The sequence below is a fragment of the Mixophyes fleayi genome, chromosome 6 (genome assembly GCF_038048845.1).
Source record: "Mixophyes fleayi isolate aMixFle1 chromosome 6, aMixFle1.hap1, whole genome shotgun sequence".
Classification (NCBI taxonomy): domain Eukaryota; kingdom Metazoa; phylum Chordata; class Amphibia; order Anura; family Limnodynastidae; genus Mixophyes; species Mixophyes fleayi.
Window position 1 is genome coordinate 80686420 of NC_134407.1, and position 21462 is coordinate 80707881.

A 21462-nucleotide genomic window follows, 5' to 3' on the forward strand; every position below is an offset into this window, starting at 1 on the left:
TGAGACAACAAACCTCACCACAATCTAGCTTGCCAATTCACTAGGAACTTATGGTATGAGTGAAGAATGAAAAACATCATTCCTTGGTGATGTTATTGGCTTCTTTTGAATTAACAGAACACATCCTCATGATTATTGGATCAGCACACACAATGGCAGCATCCACTTTGTATTAAAGGACTATTATACAACATAAGATATTAAGATAAGATTTCTGCACATGAAACCCCATGAAAGAGAAACTCTTTCATGGGGTTATTTAAAATATTGTTTAAAATAACATTTCAGATTTTAGGGCCCCTTTTTTCCCAGGGGAAATTATATAAAATAACAAAACAAGTCATTTCTTCAAAAAAAAATATCTCCCACAGAAAAAAAAAACACTGACTCTTTCTTCCTCTGCAAGTACCACTTCCGGTTTAGCTGGCAACCATTGTCATGGCGTAGCCAATCAGAATAGGGAAAAGAAAGGCCATGTGCTGCCAAGTGATATGGTAGCCTTGGACTGGACAACTAGGCTAAAATAAGGAGGTGCTTGCAGAGAAAGAGGATGTGTAATAATATTGAAAGTTTTTCTGCGGGAAATATATACATATAAATCTACCTATTGCATTAATTATTACATTTTTAGAAGACTATGTCATGAAAACAAGCAGCAGGGCTGGTGCAAAGGATCAGCTCCCACACCACCAGTTATATTAGGGCGATGTGATGTTAGTATTTAGAATGGAATGGTTACGAAACTAATGGGACTACCCATATACTAATTGTGAGCTCCCAAAACAAATAGGTTCGTAGAGGTCTTAAAGATGGGGATTCACAAATAGTGTACCTTTCTCCTACTTACATTGCAGACAGGCATTTTTGTGGGCTGAACTAACCATGGCAATACAGCCTATCAATTCACTCAGAATTCATACTTCATGCCTCAGTCATGTCACTAGCTACCAGTGAATTGATATGCTAGTTAGGCCCAACAAAATGTCTGCCTCCACTGTATGTAGACGAACACAACACTTATTTTTACTGAAGTAAAGAGGAGAATACAGTGAGTGCACAGGATATCCACTTGCCTGATGTTTGATGGGTTTAGGGGATTCCGTCTGTTACAGCAAACAAATAAATACACATTAGTAGGATGAAGTTAACATCTCAATCTGCTTTCTGCAAATCACAATCCATTATTTACACAACATGCCAAAACGCATACAGGAATAACTTAAGTAAAATAGAGAGGAGAAATTGAAACCCTACTTTAATTCAGTTCACTGTGCATTACTCTACTACCTCTCTCTGGATGTATTTTTATTTATGCGTAAATAAACTGGAATGTATTTTATGGGTGAAAATGGCACCCGAGTAGCTGGCCATGGGACCTGTTAGCTTCATGATCCTTTTCTCACCTCTAGCCACAAGCAGTGCACAGAAGGGAGTATAAAGCAATATGCAAGAGGACACAACAGGTAGGTTGAACATTGTGGATGTTTAAGTTATTGTCCTCTATTAGAATTCTGCTGATGTTAGAATGCTGCAAATTGTGCAAGCAATTTTTAGTACTTTCAATATAGTTTTAGCTTTTTTTTAGTTTGTTTCAATTGCAAAATATTGAATTTTAACAAGAATGAAACGGTAATTACTAGTTAGGTAAATGGTGATTTTCTCTTACATTTACAAAAAATAGTGTTACACAAATGGATGTGGTCTGTATATTTACATGTCAGATAAAAGGACAATAAAGCTTCCTCCAATACTCACAGGAATTGCATGGTCCTTCTTTCCTTTATGTGAAGAAGCAACATGAGCCAAATACTGGATCACTTTCTTGGTGTTTTCGGTCTTCCCTGCTCCAGATTCACCTCTGTTAAAAAAAAAAATAATAAAAAAAAAAATACAACCCAATGTACCCACTATTAACTTAATCCAACAAAACAACACGTGGGTAGAAACTTATGATGAACTAAACCCAAAAATACTGAATGTATTGTAACACAGGCGGTTTTGTTTACTCAGAACATCATTCAGAAGTTGTACAGTAGACACTCATTTATTCAAGTATACTACAGAAGCCCTTTTCTCAGCATACTTGCCAACATTACAAACCTCCCCTTCAGGAGGGAAGGTCGGGTGGAAAGTATGGCAGGGGGTGTGGTGGTGCGCATGGAGCGATGAGGGCAGACCTATGATGACTGAATCGTGCCACGAAGCCCTAGCTCCAGTGGGTACAATCTGGAAGGTTAAGTCTCATTTTAAATTTTCTTTAAATAGGTATTACCAGGACATTTACCTTGTTCTCAGCTTATACAGCATCAAATGATGAGCTATAATTTTGGCAGCCAACATAGACATAGGCTCAGATGGGAAAAGATATATAAACTTCTGAAAATAATCAGTGAATTCTGATGTTGCTGTGTGTTCTAAGGAACAATGCACCCGCTACTGTAAGATATTAGAAGTCTCTTGGGTTTCTGTGACCTGTATGAAAGCAGGTACATTATGCATTTAATCAGGGCTACACAAACACCAGGAGACAGGCAGCCAAAGCACCTAAAAACAGGTCTGACTTACTTTTGGATGGACATTTTCCCTGACTCCTTAAAAAAACCAACTGTCTCCTATATTTGACTGATTGCTACTAGATTCCACATTATTTTGTCCATCCCTGTTTATATACATGGTCACAGAACACCTTGCTGACTTTCAATAGTCTTATAATCTAAAGTAGTATGTGTGCCTCTATATGCAATGAAGTTCATAAAGTAAGGGCTTTATTCAGTAGAATCGATGGGAGTCCTGCAGTGAGCAACGCTTTAAGGGTGTGCTCATACCTCCAATGTGCTTGCAAACACTTCTAAGGAGATTTTGCACGGAGCAAAAATCCATTTACTGAATGAGATGATACTATGACATAAAAATGCACTTTATTACATATGCATAGCTCAAATATGGAGACACACAAAAAACACTGGGAATAAGTAGGAGAGGTGCTAACATCCTAAAGTAATTCAACTAAAATGAAAACATTTTAAATAAATGGACAGTATATACTGTATTTAATTTTAAATATACACTTCAATGCTATGAAAAACAATGAGAATTTTAAATTACAGTTAGAAAAGTTAGAATGGAAATATTTTACCCTTTAAAAGTGAAAATCAACTTTTTTTTATTCTTTTTAATAACGTTCTTCTCCTTTCCATTTTTAATTCAGCAGTTGCCTACAGAATGTCAGGAAGTTGGCACTGGAATCCAAGAATTAAAGATACGTCTGGCATTTTCTGAAGATATTTTAATAAAATGTCACATATACCAGGTCTGCCTGATTACAGCAGGCAGCATTTATTTTATGGCTGGGCCCATCTGCTAAACGTTTTAGATGTTTTCTTTTCGGTATTACACAGGCAATAAATGAAAGAGCAGATGGAATTATCAATTGAGAAAGAAAAAAAAGATACAGGGTACTAGAGTTCAAAGTTGCTTAAAATGAACCAATTAAAGAAAAAAAAAAAAAAAGCATGATCATTCCATGCGTCAAAAGGATTTTAAGCAGAAACATAATTTGTTCTGCTTTTATGCTTTTTCAACTGGAATGCATATTATTCTTGAAAAAAGTTCTTCAGGGGCCAACAATGAATTGCTATCAAATTGGCAAGTAAGGGGGTTAAAATCTCTACCCAGGCAGCTGCAAACATTCTAACAAGTTTGGTATGTGCACAAAAAAGGGTGCAGTGTGCACATCTGCTTCATCCAGTCAGTCCCAAGAGCTTGCTGGGGCAGACAGACGCTGGGCACTCACATGACCTGCACACTGGGCCGATGCTGATGAAAGATCTGGACAGCTTGACAGAAGGTTTCCGCACCAGGTGCAGTGGAATGTAGCTGCAGAATTTCACTTTACATTAGCACAAATTAAGGAGAAGGTTAGAATTAAAGTGTGAACTGCACAAAAGGGATCTTTCCACTGAAAGGAAAGCATCCATACATATTATAAAGACTGTATACTCATCTACCATAATGCTATTGCTTGCCAATTAATGAAAACGAAAGAAACTGATGTGTACAGCAGCAAACCAATACTGAGCTGATCTGCAGCTCGTCAAATTTGAGCCCAGTCTTAAAGAAATTTGGCAAACTGTTGGTTTTTGCTGTGAAATATTAAATATAAAATAGTGGCAACAAAAAAATTGAATATACAGGAAACATGCATCAGGAACAAAGGGCTATTTGTGGCAGTGCTAAATCTCTACACAGCTGCACACCATGACAAAGTATACAACTAGCATGAAAAATGCTTCAAAAAGTTAGCAGGCCTGCAGTGGCTAAGATGATCATTTCAGGCTACGCTTGCTGTGGCCGACCAGGAGCAAGACAGGCAGTGCGCTGATGCAGAAGTGAGAAGAGCAGTAGTAGGTACGCCGATTGCTAGGAAAAGCAGGGACATTACTCTGATGTCACCAGAATTTCTAAAGATGTGGGAAACTTTTTGGGATATTTGGAGAGGTTCAGATTGAGAGCAAAAAAAAGCAACTATTTCCCCAAATGTCTGTGCTTACTTACGTGCAAAGAATGGATTGGTCCTCACGATCTGTAAGACAAAATTTAAAGATACACATTGGTTTGATACCATTATGCCTTTCAAGCACGTAACAATGTCTAAATTGTTAGAAAACCAAGTAAAAGTTAATACATTGTTAGACGGCAGGCATCAAATTTACTGGGGCAACATCAGCTGTATGATGACAGGTAGAAAGTTATAAGAATCCCCAATCTAAAATCCAGCTGCTAAGTTGGAGGACAGTAGAAATAAATTAAATAATTCTTTCACCTATTTTATTACCAACATTTTATTAGTTGTTCTTTTCCTTATATGTGTAAAAAACAAATCTGGATGGAGTGTTTTCGCAAATTTTTTTTAAAAAGAAAAGTTACTGTAAATATTTGCATTGTAATAGTAGGCTAACCGGCTGAAATCTAGTTTATGACCACTGAGCTCATTAACATATTAACATGAACGTGCCTACGCTTTTTAAACTTAAAGGTGTAAAATGAAATTCCATCCTTCTCATGTGTAAAACATATGTTTCTTCAGGTGTTACCGATTCAAAAAAGTCTTATAATATCATTCATTGGGATAACCATTCAGACACAGTTACCACCTCCTTAGAATCACATGTGAGTCTAGAAAGCTGCGGGACAAAAAAAAAAAAAGGCCAAGGGTCAGAAGTGGCCACAAAGAGGTGGAAAGTTGATGAGACATCGGACATTCCTACAAGGCTTAGAGAGCCAGACATTGGATTGACCCCAAGGAGGATGTGGGATGACAAAATATTTCACTAACTGACCCTGAAAACTTAATGTCGCGGACTTCACCATGAAAAGTGATTCCTCCAGTCAACTGTATGGATTAAGTTAGTCAAATAACAATTACTATAACCATATTTAGGAAGAGAACAAAAAGAAGTGACGCTAGTAATAAGAAAACTTGCAATACATTGATGTGGATAGGACAGGGGAATAGTAAAATAAAACACCATTAACATTGGTATCAAATCTTATGTATTACCCCATGCACAGCCTTCCCTTTTGCACCCTTCAAATTGATCACTACAGGGAGCTTCAGGCTGCTTATGGAGGGAAAAAAAACTGCCTGCAGCCCTAAACACCAAGAAATCCCACCCAGACCGCAGATCAGCCATTCAGAGAAAAAAAAACTTGAGTTTATCAGATGGACGGTAACTCACCATAACAATTGCATATTTTGCTCAACAGACATAAGCTGAAATTATAGCACTAAGTCTCTGGTCCGGACATCTACAAACCAGATAAAATAAAAAAGTTGACAAGTAGTTGTCAACTGGGGGCAGAAACGTAGGGCCAGTCTATTCTAATGTCTACAGATTAACTACAGGCCTAGACTGCCATGTTATGCATCTGCTCAGCTGACATGATTAGTAAGATAAATAGATGTCTTCCAGGCCTGGTTGCTGTTAAGTGAGCACATTATTACCCTATATTAACAGACACCTGAAATTGTAGACTATGACTATTTATATCCCCATTAATCTTCATCGCCTGTATGATGTCACAGCTACTGTATATATACCCCCTCTGGAGAGGGCCAAACTTTCAAACAGACAGTTTTATTATAAGCAACAGCCAAGGATAACAAACAGCTGTTAATTTATCTTCTTGAAATTCCACAGATTTAAGCCCCTCATTAAATGTATGTTTATAGGCTGCCAGTCAGGAGAGTAACTCATTAATGGCCAGAAAAGACCCAGAATGCACTGCAAAAAAAATTCTGCATGCTGATATTGCAGAAAGTCTCTACTGTCTTTCTTTATGTTATTCAGATGAAACAATGTAAGTACATTGTACATGTAAGATGACTACATTTATATCCATCCACTGCACACCATGTAGAGAAAAATGTAAAAACCTTGTCTTTCAACTAGCGGGATGGAATCTTAAGAGTGATAAATACTTGGAACAAATGCACAGAAGACTTGGTTGGAAAGTAAAAAGAAAGTAAGTACGCTTGAAATAAATGTGCGCATCTCAAAAACAATGCACAGTATTCTCAACTTAAACTTTAATAACAGGGGTCACTAATCCCCCTGTGCGATTTCATAGTGGGTGATAATGTTGGCAGCATGTGAACATCACCTCTGAAAACACCACACAACTCTAATAAGAATAACACAAATTAATTTTCATGTTCATCTACACGGAAATGGTTGTGATGCTCAGTCAGTTTGCATAGACATACTGAAAACACAAAGCAAAAACGCTCACAATGCTTTGGTGCCAGATTTTAATTATTACTTGGCTATGTGTGTAAATATTGTTCTTGAAATGACTGGGAGCAAATGATGGCATTCTTGCTTTAAAGGTTAACTCCAGTCCAATTAGTAAAACCTCAGGGCTCTTGCCATCCATCTGGTACTTACACTAGTTGGCGCCAACACGAATCTCACAGGCACACCTCTGACTGACAGACAGAACCCCTGTAGTTTCACTAGCGGGAGAGAGGACTGGGCTGCGCCTCTGGTGGCAGCATAAATGGCACCCATCTTACCCCTTACCCAAACAGTTTATATGAACAGTGCACATTAAAAAAAATAAAAAAAAATAGAAAATAGATCTAAACCATTCATTTAAACGTTTGCACTTCTGCACATAATTACCTATATTTTGCAGCCCCAAAAATCCTGCTGTGTTAGCTCTCTCAGGGTGGAGAGCATAAAGACTCTCCCTAACTGAGGAAGATTTTATGTGCAGTAGAAAAATAATTTCACTGATAACTTTCTTTAGCGGTGCAGTGATGGGTAATAAAAAGGTGGTGGACCAGGCCAGGCATATTTTGAAATGAAGGGTAGCTCTGCAACCCAAGTCTGCTGTCCATTCATCTAAAGGAGCGATGTTAACAGCTGTCCTACCATTCAATGCCATGGTGGTCAGGCTGACTGAAAATCTGCAGCTGTTTTCTTCACTAAGACGTGTGAATGAACATCCTTTGCGGTACAACCACACAACATACAAAACTACGTGATGAGCACTTTTCTCAGTTATGTCTTTCCACTGTTATCGTGTATGCAGATGTGGTGTGTAAATTTCCTAGCACCACAAAAGAAAACTACTTACTGACAACCTCAAATACCATGGTCTTGACTAAAAAAAAAGTGCAGTTTTCAATTCCTTTGTTTGATATTGAAGAGTGCACACATTAGGGCTACAGTAAGGTTGTTTCAAAGGAACCTTAGAATCCTGCAAATTAAATAATGCAGTAAGGGCCTCCTTGTAACAGAAGGTTTCCACATCCACATTGCTAATTTATAACAAAGAACATGATTTCCACCGAGGCAAAGAATAAAAACATAAACCTTGTCCCTTTGTATTATGGGTACAGATGAGCAGAAAGGTCCTTTCTTGGCCATGTTAACCAACCATATGTCCAAAACTGCTGGTTAGATAACATTGACACACAGCCCACCAAGAAATGTATACACTTATTGTATTAACAGCAGCAGGCATATGCCAAGTTACTCTGGATGGGAATAAGGACTAAACGCTATTAGACATAAAATTACTTCTTTTGACTACAATATACTGTTTAAATCTCCTGTTTGCCAAGTAAACAAAGATAACACCATGTAAGGCATTTTGTTCAAAAGTTATTGCATGCAAGTCACGCAAGCATTCTGCAATGTTACCTTATATTGTGGCACAAGGTGGCTGGTGGCACAATTCTGTTAGAGCTTGCAAAGGAACAAATAAACACCTGCTGACCCCATTCATTTTGCTATTCAATGGTTAATTTTCCGTATATATCGCAAGCATGTATAAAAGGATGGTAACCACTGAGGCCTCTACCATTTTGTATGAAATATAGACCACTCCTACTCATGAGAAGAGTCTTCTAGGTAATCAATTTATAGGTCAGCCCTTTGATGTAATTTTATAGCACGACATAGGCTTAGGCTTACACTGATTATCCGGCTACTAGCAGCCTGTTTTTTCATTGCTAGGACTCCTCAGATTTTAGTCAGCAGATGAAGCTCTATAGAGTCAGACTTATTATTTTTATTAAGACAATTAGAAGAGTTGGTGAAATCTTTAAAATACTCCATAGCGGTCAAATCAGCTACTCCTATACGGTCACTCTTACATAAAGATCTCTGTAAATGTTTCCAGATGTATCAATGAAGCTGCATCTATAACGCTTCACATGCTGACCAGAAAAATACATGTACGCTAAATAAACATATACCTGCACTGATATTCTAACTGCACATTTTGCATTTTAGAGAAGATGAGCTTTAATCTGTTAATAATGCTAATATTACTTTTCCATTGCTACTATTATGAAGATCAAGAAGTTAAGGTCGTGGATGTTAGTACAGCGATTACAGAAAAAGAACCAGCAAGGGAAACATGTCTCTCGAAACAAAAAAAAATATCCTATTTCTTAAAACAATGTAGACAGCTGAACAGAGTTCTCATCTCAATCCCTGCCTGTTTCTAGCATTTGCCATCAACTAGGATCCAGCAGGCACTAGACAGATTGGAAACGAATGAGGCCGCGTGCGATCCTGACAACACATGCTGGACACCCAGACATGGTTAAATGTTCCCAGGACATGCCAAAAGCATCTGTCATGGGCAACAGGGCTGCCAATCATTGACAGGAAACAAGCAGCCCAATTGCTCACCAGACTGCTTCTGACTGTGCAACACATTGATCTATGTGTGTGTCTTGTTAAGAAGGCATGCAATCTATCACTCATGATGACTCTTCTAGATCTTCCCCTGGTTGGACAATAACATGAAATTATAATCATCATACTATTTTTTAATACTTAAGATCTCTTATCTATAAGACGTGTTTATTAGTTATCCTTGAAAAGTCCTGTTATTGCCTTCAATTCACTAGGTGCCACATCACTAAGGAGGCACATTAGGTCTCCTGCCTTAATGACGTCCATAGTTTCTAGTGAATTTATATGGCAAATATTAACATTATTATTGTGTAGATGTCTGGTAACACACTGTGCTCTGGTTGTAAGTGAATACAATCTAGTACTTCTTATTGTACATTTCTGCTTTCTCACAAGAAATAACTTTTGGGGAAGAATTTCTAAGTTGTGATCTTGGACTATTTGTAAATGCTGGGAGATATCACACTTACAGGCCACACACCTGGGATTACTGTAGACATGGGGCATTTTATACAACCAAAGATTTAAAAAGTTCTCTCTCTCCTTCCAATATGCAGAAATTCTCTGTACATTTTCAGGGGGAAAAGAGACGGCTCTCCTCCAATATAAACAGCCATCAACTATAAAATCCAGGAAGTAATTAGCGGTGATCACTTAAATAGAACATAAAATTTCAGAGATACAGCTAAATGTGAAACGGAGTGTGTGGCTGGCTTAACTGTCCAGCACTGGTGTTACTTTTCTCTCTGCCAATCTATCCACAACCCAGAAATAAAAAAAGTTTAAATAAACTTTGTTATATATAGGTATTCTCGTATCTTATATTTGACCATAAAGAGTTTTTGCATCTTCAGTCAAACTTATTGCCTTGTATCTGTCATACTGCAACTTCTACTAGAAGGATTGTCTTGCTTAAATTTCTCAATCATTTTATATAGTAAAATATACTTTAGTGTTGGATACTAGTGTAATGTTAATGTATATATATTATATAGTTAATTGGTGGTGCAAAGCATGGGACAGAGACCCATATTTTGGATAGCAACAGTTTATGAGCTGTTAAAAGCAGCTGGCTGCCCACAGCTATTGTATTGTGACCGTTCTGCATCTACACCGCCAATGAGATTCCAGAATAGACGGTTATACAGTGACGAAGAGGAAGCAATATGGTCCAACAACAGCATTCCTTCAGACTGTGGTTTAACATTTCAACAATAATATGAGTACAGGTCAATGAAAACACAGAAATCACTGATCCTATTCCATCATTCAAAAGAAATAAAAAAAAAGAAACCACACAAGTTATTTGTAAAAATACACCAGAATGCATACTACCCCTATCACAAATGTTCAAAGAGGGACCCTGTAAATAGATAAGTATTTGGATTTTTTTTTCTTGCAGCTCACCATACAAAGTGACAGGTACTGTAAAAATCTTGTTTCCTCCTCTTCTGACATCATTATTCTACAATCTAGATGCATCAAATCCAGGTCTTCTGGATGTCACGTCGTTGGTCCAAAAACAAAACATTGCAGTGTGAATCTTGCCACAAATGCTCCTAGCCACGTCTAATCCGCACTGATGGGAGTTATTGGCCAATCCGATTTTCCAACGTGCTGGATCAAATATGATCTTATTGGAAATGATCTGTATTTGGAAGGAACCAGGACAAGTTGTGCAAAGGTCATCTAATGTGTAGCCAGTTTAATGTTAATGCTCAACCAGAACCACAGGACGACCAATTTCAAATTTGGCCACACATGTGGGAGGCCACAATGGACATATCCAGGTGTTTGGAGCTCTGTCCAAGTGACCAAAATGGACTATTTCCAGAGTGTAAAATGTGTGAGGAAAAAAGTTATTGCAATAAATAATTCTCCAGCAATGACCACAAGAAAGTCAAATTTTATTTAATGTGACGCTTTGTGACATTTTAAACATCCCCATCTTGTTCATTTACCACTCTGCTGCCAGGCGGCCAGTACAAACTTCTGTAAGATCCTGTGTCTATTTGCCTCTAGCACCATCACACACACCAGATCCATCTTCACAATAAAGCAAGAACACATTCAGTCTAGAAACACTTCAGTAAATCATTTCTCTATTAAGAGAAGCCGCACATGAAAGGCACGGCAGGACAGTTGGCTCTAAAACTATCCTAGCGAGAGTTAACACAGCAATTTTAAGCAAGCCCTGATATTCCCATCCACTCATGTTTAAAGTAAATACTACTAAATGATCTGCTCTGCCTATCATCTCAGTGGCTTAATGGCCGTTTGGATGACTTGCATGTGAGTAAATTGAGACGGCAGTGTTCAGTTAATAATAGTACACAGCACTCAAGTCTGGGGCTAGCTCACACTACACAGAATAGCTTTCTGATAGTAATGTTACTCTTCTGCTAGAGGAACTTCTGACTCAGTTAAGCTCCTGGACTTAAAGTAGATTGGTCATCCACATATAAACCACAGTAAAAGGTTATGTATAGTGGACATGTTCAGTGAATGGCTTTTATTAAAGTGTCAGTGTTTCTATAACAGGTAAAGAGGAGTAGAATGTTGTATACACAGACATGATCAGAAACTCCTTCCTCGTTCAATCATTGAGAGGAGCGCTGCTATATAAAGGTGACAAGAAAATATAGAGACACCAGGGCCGTAACTAGATCTGTGCAAGTGGGGCAACCGTCAAAGGAGCAACACGTAAGGTGGGAAGTTTATGAATATTTTAGCTTAATTTGGTTAAAATTGAGTTCTAGGGGGTCAGCAGCAGTTTTGATTCTCACCCCAGGCGCTAAAATTTTAAGTCACAGAGTGCCTTCTACATTCACCGAGAGGAACGCTACTGCCTCCTAGGAACTGGCATTAAAATTGGAATCAAAATTCCTTGTCTGTAAACCGACTTTTACATGAATCCCATTTATTCCAAAACATACACTGCATTTATTAAAGTGGTCTGTTGCTTCTTAGCCTTTGCAATGTTTCATGCCCTGTAAGAGTTCAGACACATGGTGACTTTAGAATGATTATCTGCCTAATAAAATAACAATACAAATAGGACACACCACTAAGAATACAGCATTGGTAAATAAGTACGGGTACATGAAATTGGTAGGTTAATTAAGTATGCAAAAGTGACGCATGCAAGAGATCATTTGTGTGGGTACTGTGTTAGCAATCTGCTTTCCCAGCATCAAAGAATCCTTGTTTCGCACCTGTTCCATCCTGTTAGTTGTGCAGAACATCAGCCACATGCTAGTCATATGAAAGCAGTTAGCATAATGACTTTAACCCAACCGTGGCTGAAAGCACGTCTTTCCATTTAGCCGTGTGGAACTTACAACAACGAGGCTGACTATCACTACAGACATAATTCTGACTAGAAATTGCTCAGTTCCTAAACACCTCCCTACTTTTCTCAGGGAAGCCAATGCAACAAATCAGAAACTGTCTGTTCAAAATAGTTTTTTTCAGCCGTTAACATAAAATTACCATTGAGATACAGCATTATGTATGTATGTATGTATGTATGTATGTATGTATATATATATATATATATATATATATATATATATTTTAAAGATGCTAAAGCTTGGTTCCTCGGAAAGCGAACACACCCTAACTTTGGGGATCCGGATACCGAGCTGAATCAGTACTTTCGCACTTTTTCGGAATTGAAAATGAGACAAAATGTCATTGTAATCAGAGCTCCATAGCTCCAGTATTAAATCTTATTGCAGGTTGTCAGCGTTATTAACTTTGACCTGCGCCTTGTCTCGTGTTTAATAACCACCTCTCACTCCCGCCTTCAAGACTTCTCCTGTGCTGCTCCCCACTTATGGAATTCCCTACCACGCTCAGACTTTCCCCACAGCCTTCAATTCTTTAGATGCTCTTTGAAAACCCATCTCTCTTTTAGAGGTGACCTTATCCTCGATAACACTATTGACAGTAATAAAATTATTATGTGTATCTATATATATATATATATATATCTATCTCTATCTCTATCTATATATACATATATATATATATATTCCCACCAAATTTCTAAGCTACACAGGCGCTTATAAATGTGCAACCACAAAGTGATAGTGACAAAAAAATTGTATACTCAGTACATGAGATGGCAGCTCCCAATACAATCGACACCTATCTGCAGGTATTAGCCTAATAAAATACAAAAAGAGAAAGGGGCGCCAACATAGTGCGTTAAATGTGTAACATCTTTGGGATAGTCCACAAATGTGCAATTCCCGTACCAGAAATTCAAATTCAAATAGCCTTGAATAAGTGCTCATAGACCTTCACATAAATGTGGTCTGTAACAGACCGCTATAATGTAACGTCCTGACTCCAGCAGGGTCTTCTCCCAGAATAATAGCACCACTTCGAATTGGCTAAAACTCAAAAAGAAGCCAATATAGTGTAATACCATCACAACAAGTGAAATGTAATAGAAAATTTTAATACAAAAAGAGGCAATGTAGCCTCAGCTGCAGCTTAAGTATAATATGCTCGTACATAAAACACAATATAAAACAGCTTATCTGTCCAGTCTCTCGTGCAAAGATGAAACAGCATGCAGGGCAAAGTTAGCCAGTGAACCCACACTGATGCACCAGTCCAGAACAGCGTGCATATAAAAACAACAATATGCCTCTTAGTGAAGCAGATGATACACAGAGTTGCCTGCCTCAGAAAAATGTGATGTACTTGGGTACATGCTGCTGCTGCTGCTGCTGCTGCTGCTGCTGGTGAAGGCGAATCACCAAACCAGTGGGCTATCACAGTCATATAATCTTTAGTTTGCCCAGTTCCGCTTGTCCCCATATCTGTGGCTAGAATGGCATCTTATAGCCCAATAATTACATTTTTAAGAACCTTCTGGTAAAGGTGAGGAATAGCTTTTCAAGTAAAATGGTGTCGTGATGGAATCTGGTAACGGGGTCACAAGACCTCAAGTAATTGTCTAACACCAGCTGCATTAATAGTGGATATTGGACGAAGATCTAATAATAGCATAGTCCCCACGGCATCTGTGATGCGCTTTGCGACTGGGTGAGAGCTTTCTTACTTTCTTCCTCTAGCACAGAATTGTTTAAGAGTCAATTGATGCAAACTACTAGTAGTCTTCTTGTGGGTTGAAGATCCACCCCCAGCAGCAGCAGTGGGACTAACACTCAATAATTCTTCAGAGGAATCATGGTTAGTGGAGGAGTTATCAAGCCTTAGCAACGTGGATGCAGGACTAACTCCCATCACTTGTGGGGATATTGATGACGAAGGTGTTGGGGGTGTAGATTGCAGGTGCTGGGATCTAGATGAGTGAAGGGAAGTAGCTGATGCTGGACTTCTTGCTGTTATTTTTTTAACATAAGTTTCTGATTTTCCCAACAGCTTTCCATGAACTCTCTTCAAATACCGTAACATGGATGAGGATCCTAGATGGTTAAGGTCCCTTCCTCTACTAATTGTGGCTTTGCAATGCTACAAATGGCTAGACAACTGTTGTCAAGATTTGTGTAAAAATAATTCCACACATAAGAGGTGGATCTTTGGTCTTATGCCCAGGCACGACAATGGCCTTCCTCTTATCACTGGCAAGAACTGCTGCAATCTCTGTTTGAAAGTGTATGAAAATAATATTGTGACCTGTGAGGTGGTCAAAATTGACTTCAAATGACTTGAAATTAGTGATATTGAGGTTAAGAATAATGTAGGATCAAAAAAATAACCAAATTATGTGATTTTAGCAAATTTTCAAAATAAATACATACACACACACACAATATATATATATATATATATATATATATATATATATATATATATATATATATATATATATATATATATATATATATATATATATATATATATATATACATATATACACACACACACACATATATATATATATATACACAACCTCCTCCTCCCCCCCCAGTCAGTCACAACATTAAAACCACTGACAGGTGAAGTGAATAACACTGATTATCTCATTACACTGGCACCTATCAAGGGGTGGGATATATTAGGCAGCAAGTGAACAGTTAGTTCTTGAAGTTGATGGAACAATGGGCAAGCGTGAGCATCCGACTTTGACAAGGGCCAAATTATGATGGCTAGATGACTGGGTCAGAGCATCTCCAAAATGGCAGGTCATGTTGAGGTGTTCCTAGTATGCAGAGGTTGGTACCTACCAAAAGAAGTCCAATGAAGGACAAATGGTGAACTGGCGACTGGGTCATGGGGGCCCAAGACACATTGATGCACATGAGGAGCAAAGGCTAGCACATCTGGTTCAATGCCACTGAATAATTAATGTAGCACAAATAGTTGAAAAGTTAATGCTGGCTATGATAGAAAGGTGGCAGAACACACAGTGCATCACAGCTTGCTGCGTAGCCTCAGACCAGTCAAAGTACCAATGCTGACCCTTGTCCACCTTGTAAACACCTACACCTGGGGAAGAGATGGCACCAGGAAGCACAATGGGAAGAAGGTAAGCCAGCGGAGGCAGTGTAATGTTCTGGGCAATGTTCTGATGTGAAAACTTCGGTCCCGGCATTCATGTAGATATTACTTTGGCACATACCAAGTACCTTTACATTGTTGCAGAGCAAGTACACCTCTTCATGGCAAAGGGATTCCCTGAAGACAGAGGCCTCTTTCAGCAGGAAAATGCGTCCTGCCACACTGCAAAAATTGTTCTGGAATGGTTTGAGGAATATGACAAAGAGTTGAAGATGATGGCCTCCAGATTCCCCACGTCTCAATCCGATCAAGCATCTGTGGGATATGCTGGAAAAACAAGTCTAAGTCATGGAGTCCCCACTTCGCAAAACACACAGCACTTGAAGGGTCTGCTGGTGCCAAACACCTTCAGAGGTCTTGTGGAGTCTAAGCCTTTATGGGTCAGAGCGGTTTCGGTGGCACGAGGGGGACCTACACAATATTAGGGAGGTGGTTGTAATGTTATGACTGATCGGTGTGTATACATAGTGTGTGTGTGTGTGTGTGTGTGTGTGTGTGTGTGTGTGTGTGTGTGTGTGTTTTGCGGGGTTTTTTTTTTTAAATTGTAGATAACCTTTTGTCAAAAAAAAAAAAAAAGTACCTTGTGCACCTACATTTGGCCATCTGTTTGTACTACCACTTACCCTTCAGAGTCAGCCACTTTGTGGGCTGTGAGTCAATGCTCATGAGGATGCAGCTCATGTTCTAGGAACCAGAGAATAATATTGGTCATGACATCTTTTGATTATAAACTCTCCCTAGATCAAAAGAGCCTTGGAACAAACAGAGAGACGACTTGGTTAATCTAATTAAATAAATTAAAATGTTGAATTAAATATGTAATTTTACATAATAGTTTCAAAAATATATTTTAAATATTCTTTTCTAATATTTTCCAAAGGCAAAATCCCTGTGGGAGCTCTACTCTGGCACTTATAGAACTGTTATATTCTATTAGTCAGAACTCCTTAGATAACTAGACCAGTGCAAAACCTGTGGGAAAACTGCTGCCATCTGAAACCACTCTGTTGTTATTCCATTAGACAAGTAGTGTGGCTCGCTCAGGCACCACAGGAATTACAGTGCTAACAAGTGAGAGGCCAGAGGAGAGGTATATAGAGCACGGTGTGGTAGAGAATAGAGACTAGAGATCTCAGAGCAAGCCTATGGATTTCATGATGAAGTCTTTTTGCATCACAGAAAGAGATAAAGTCACAGTTTGCGCTAACAGAAAGCAGTGTGTGACACCAGCAAGCTAATATAGTTGCAACATATTGTATATGAAGTACAATAGTATTCCATGCTTAAGACATTTAACGACCTGGCAGCTAATTACAGAAATGAATGCATGATCGCATTGCCTGATGACAGATTAAGTTAATGGACCATTTACTGCATGGGAACAGATTGAACAGCCATCACAAAGACCTCAGCTTGGTGCAAGTCGACGGAACCCATATATATAGCTCTTTACATGACCAAGTTGGTAGCTATAACCAAATTGCTGTGTGTGTTGGCCAGCAATGATCAGTGATCCTGATAAATATATCATATATGAGACTGTTAGGTAGATATCTATGGGGACCATTAGAAAAGCCAATTGGTTGAAACCTGACAGTCTGCCCTGTCATTAAACTGAGACCTACTGGATCCGGCTATACCAGCGATCAAGTTTGGATTTGTTTCAGCTACATAAAGACAACTATTGGCAAAGGGACTTCCACATGTCTTTAATGTCTCCAAAATAAGGAGGCTGCAAGTCTTACAGAATCCCTCTCTGTGGCCTACTCTAGATAGATCCAATGGGAAGGGAATCCATGATACAGAACAGATAGTAAGCCACACATTCTCACCTCCAAATAGGAAATTAAAGTCCATAAAACAATGACAATGTTACAGTGGATCTATTACTTACAAATAAAGGAGGCAGACATTTGTTAGTTGAAAATTCATGAGTGTGGCAAATTCAGTACGAACTAGTGACATCAATGTCACATAATATCCAGTGATATTACAGCCTAAATATTGTGCAGCCCAAAGCTGTAGGTGATTTACACTCCATCACAAAGACTTGTATACAATAATTATGTATCTATATAGACACACACTTCTCCTGCTATCAGGTTCTGGACATATAAGTTCACACTGAAACTGCACTTTGGTTTTAAACAAATGATTCCTAATAAGGGTTTTGCTTTGTTCCTATGCAATGGAAGATCATGAGAGGAGAATACAATCTCAACCTTAATGGGATGTTGCTATTGCTTCCTTCCTTCATTTCAAAAAAGCTATTATGCTGATTATTTTAGGCATAATAGCCTTTAAGTCAAAAGCTGCCTATTGTATTCAACCGATCCAGCTGCCCTATGTGAACATAATGGTATTACAAGCAATATATAGCAAAAGTGCTCTCTTCTTAGTTATGGCAGGGGCACATTTTTGAGGGATCTCTGTGGTGGAGAGCAATCTTCTAGCACAACAGTACCTAGTTAGAATGCATGGTACGCCACAAATGGAAATACTTAGACTGTCATGCAGAGAAGGATACAATGAATATATTTTTAAAATGCATGACAATTAAAAAAGGACTTAATTTGCCATCTTATGGAGAAAAATAAATGCTTCATGGGGTCCAGCCTAAGCCTCCTGTCCATACTCTATAGTTCAATGCCTAGCACACACTGCACAAGGCCACCAAAGTCCATGGTTTACTGCACATTTACTCATTGAGCTATGTTAGCAAATAGCCCTCTGTATGTAGATTGCATAAAAGTGAACAATCTCTACACACATACAGGCGTTAAGTGGCGATCTTATCCTGGCCACACAACGCTATCTGGAGCGCTGCATTTGACAGCTAGGACAGGAACAGTGGAGTCTGGTAAAAGAACGGAGTTGGAGAGAGTGAATGGTGTGGAGAGGTGTCCTGAATGCAGCATCCAAACAGAACTGGCAGCCAATAAAAGCAAGAGCTGCATTCATTCACTTTCCATCCTAGCTGACTGAATCCCCAGCACTGACAGCTCTCCTCTGCATGCAGCTCTCATATAGCTCAATTCAGGCTACTGAGGCCTCCCAACACTAAAGCACTATATGGACCTAACAAAAGTAGGAGTGACTTTATGAGTTGTCCAAAATTGAATGTAGTGGATATTCAAACTTTTCAGTAAACAGATCTTACCTGTAAAGGAGAAAGTGCTTTGCACCTGGTGCTATGACATGTCATACACAAAACTTTGTGTTCTTAGTTCTCCTTCACGCAAATATTTTTCATATTTTACATAGACATCAATGGTATTTCCAGAAAAAAGCTTTAAATTTACAATTTTAGCAAACTCAAAAATAAAGAAAAGAAAGAAATGTAGCTTTATGGTCTTTCACCATGATTTACAATAGCAGTTCACCTCTGGCTCTAACTGTTGGTTAAATACACTAAGAGGAGCCAGGGAGGTAATAAACACTGTGACAGCGTTCATACTGCATTATTTCCATGGATCAAAAAAGCAACAAAACATTCAAAAGCCAAAGTAGACAAGTGATATACACAACATATCAAAAAGCTAACATGTTCCTGCACCTCGCTGGAACGTTATCGAATGGAAAGAAGGACTTCAAAAGACGTTGTGAAATCCAGAGTTTTGAGAGCTACTTTAGTCTGTACGAATAAGTTATTGGACGTGTATCAAATAGTGTGGCCACATTTGGTTTTCATTCTGCAGACCTTATTATTTGGATGTCTCCCCTCTAACTCTATTATAGCAGAATTTTCACATGATGAAAACCAAGTTACCTCAGTATCAAGCACATCTGTTTTTTTAAAAGAAGAAGAAAACAAAATGAAACTTGCATCTATCTATATTAGGTTATCATTTCCTATTATAGAACTTTCTACTCCTGCCTCCACATGAAGTCAGTTTGTCAGGTATCTGTATTGCAGCCATTCAATACATTTGCAATGAGCATTGAACACCTCCAAAGCTCTTCGAGAGCCCTAGACACCTGACCATCACTAGTAGAGGTAAGTTTGTTAGAAACTGTAGTGCTCCGAGACATGAGAAACCTCAAAAACCAAAACACATCTTTGGCTGGATTATTTTGAACATTTGAACAGGAAGAGATATAATCAAGCCGAAAATAAAATTAAGATCACTAATACAAATTAAACTAATTTCAACTGTAAAGAACTGAAAGGCAAAAAACTCCTTACCCTCCAAAGCCCTCTCTAATGCCCCTGCTCCCTACATCTCCACTAATACTCCTTCTACAGTTCTCCAACGACCTACAGCTCACCTCCCATCTGGTCACCACCCCTCATTCCTGCATTCAAGACTTCTGTCATGCTGCCACCCTCATCTGGAACGATTTACCCAGTTCTATCAGGCTCTCCCCCGACATGCCTCACTTCAAATGCTCCCTCAAAACACATCTGTACAGATTAGCCTATCCCTCCTCACTACCCCTTTACGCTTACCATACTTTACCTATCCCTCTCTGTTCCTCCCTCCTTGCGATCATCTCTTCCCCCTAGAGTTCTGTTCCGCATCACTCTTTCTTCCCTCTCTGTGCCTCCGGTAAGTCTCCCCTTTAGATTTTATGCTCTCTTGAGCAGGGCCCTCCATAGTCAAGTCATCTTCATCATGTTTGCTGTCCCCAGCTCACCCCTCTTTTCTCATCATCGTCATTTGACTCCTGCGGCTCTTTCTACTTTTCTCCCCTGCCTCTGCATCTCCACCATTGCCCGACTCCTGCTGAAGGTACCCCCACTTGTGGCCTCAGGCTCAGCCTCCTTCTTCAGTCACTTCCTCTCCTCCCACTCCTTCTGTGCACTGGTAGTCTCTCTTAGCTCTTTGACTTTGCAATTTTTGACCTTTTGCACTTTATGCCTGTATGCTGTGTATTGATACCCTGTACTGTTGTTCCTTGCTCTGCGTACGGTGCTGCGGGCCCTTTGTGGCGCCTCATAAATAAACGATAATAAAATAACGATGGTCTTTGTGATAAAGCGGTCTTCTGATCTTTGATTTTAAGGACTGCCGTTCAAACAATAAAATTGTTTTTGCAGGCATAAACAAAGACATATTGTGATATTACAATAGGACCAGTATTTTGGTCATCCCTAGTTCAGCCCACTGTGTACAGGCAATGGGTAAGCTGTAAAAATAAATTACAAATATAAAGTCACTTCATTCTTGTATAGACAGACATTCCCAGCACTATTAGTAACTAAAAATGTCATACCAACTGCAGGGAAGAAAAATAGCTCACCTTTAAAGCTCTTTTCTTGGCACACAGTGAGGATGAGCTAAAAGGACCTAAGTAGGAATTAGTAATACTAATTACCAGTAGTAGTAAGTACCAAAAGTCAGTCTTGAGGTGGCCTTAAAGAGGATTATTGTCATGCTTCCGGACAACATAATGTGATGTTTCGAGAGACAAGAGTGTTTATGCGAAACCTGCCAAATCTTGCCTGCATATCTGCTGCTGATCACTGAGGATGCTTACTGTTCCAGCAATATGGATATATGGCCCTCCGTGCACGTTGTAGTTAAGCATCACAGGCAGAAAGATTACATACCAATGCAGCTGTTTTCCACCAAGGAAGTAGTAAACCATTGCAGAAAGAGCAATGTCATTGTCACACATGGGGTGTGCTGTCAACATTGACTTTATTATATATACCGTCAAATACCAATAGAAAGTAAAAGGTTTTGTTGAGGCATTTAATTTT

General features: G+C 38.9%; 1 protein-coding gene across 2 annotated transcripts in view; it reads right to left on the reverse strand.

Annotated features, from left to right (window-relative positions):
• The window catches only part of MYH10 (myosin heavy chain 10), a 107175-nt gene that overhangs the window by 59720 nt on the left and 25993 nt on the right, over positions 1-21462 (reverse strand). For both annotated transcript variants that reach the window (XM_075216940.1, XM_075216938.1), the window contains exons 4-6: positions 4555-4582; positions 1756-1858; positions 1074-1103 (exon numbers count right to left, since the gene is read on the reverse strand). In XM_075216940.1, the coding sequence (XP_075073041.1) occupies positions 1074-1103; positions 1756-1858; positions 4555-4582 (161 nt within the window). The remainder of the gene's footprint in view (positions 1-1073; positions 1104-1755; positions 1859-4554; positions 4583-21462) is intronic.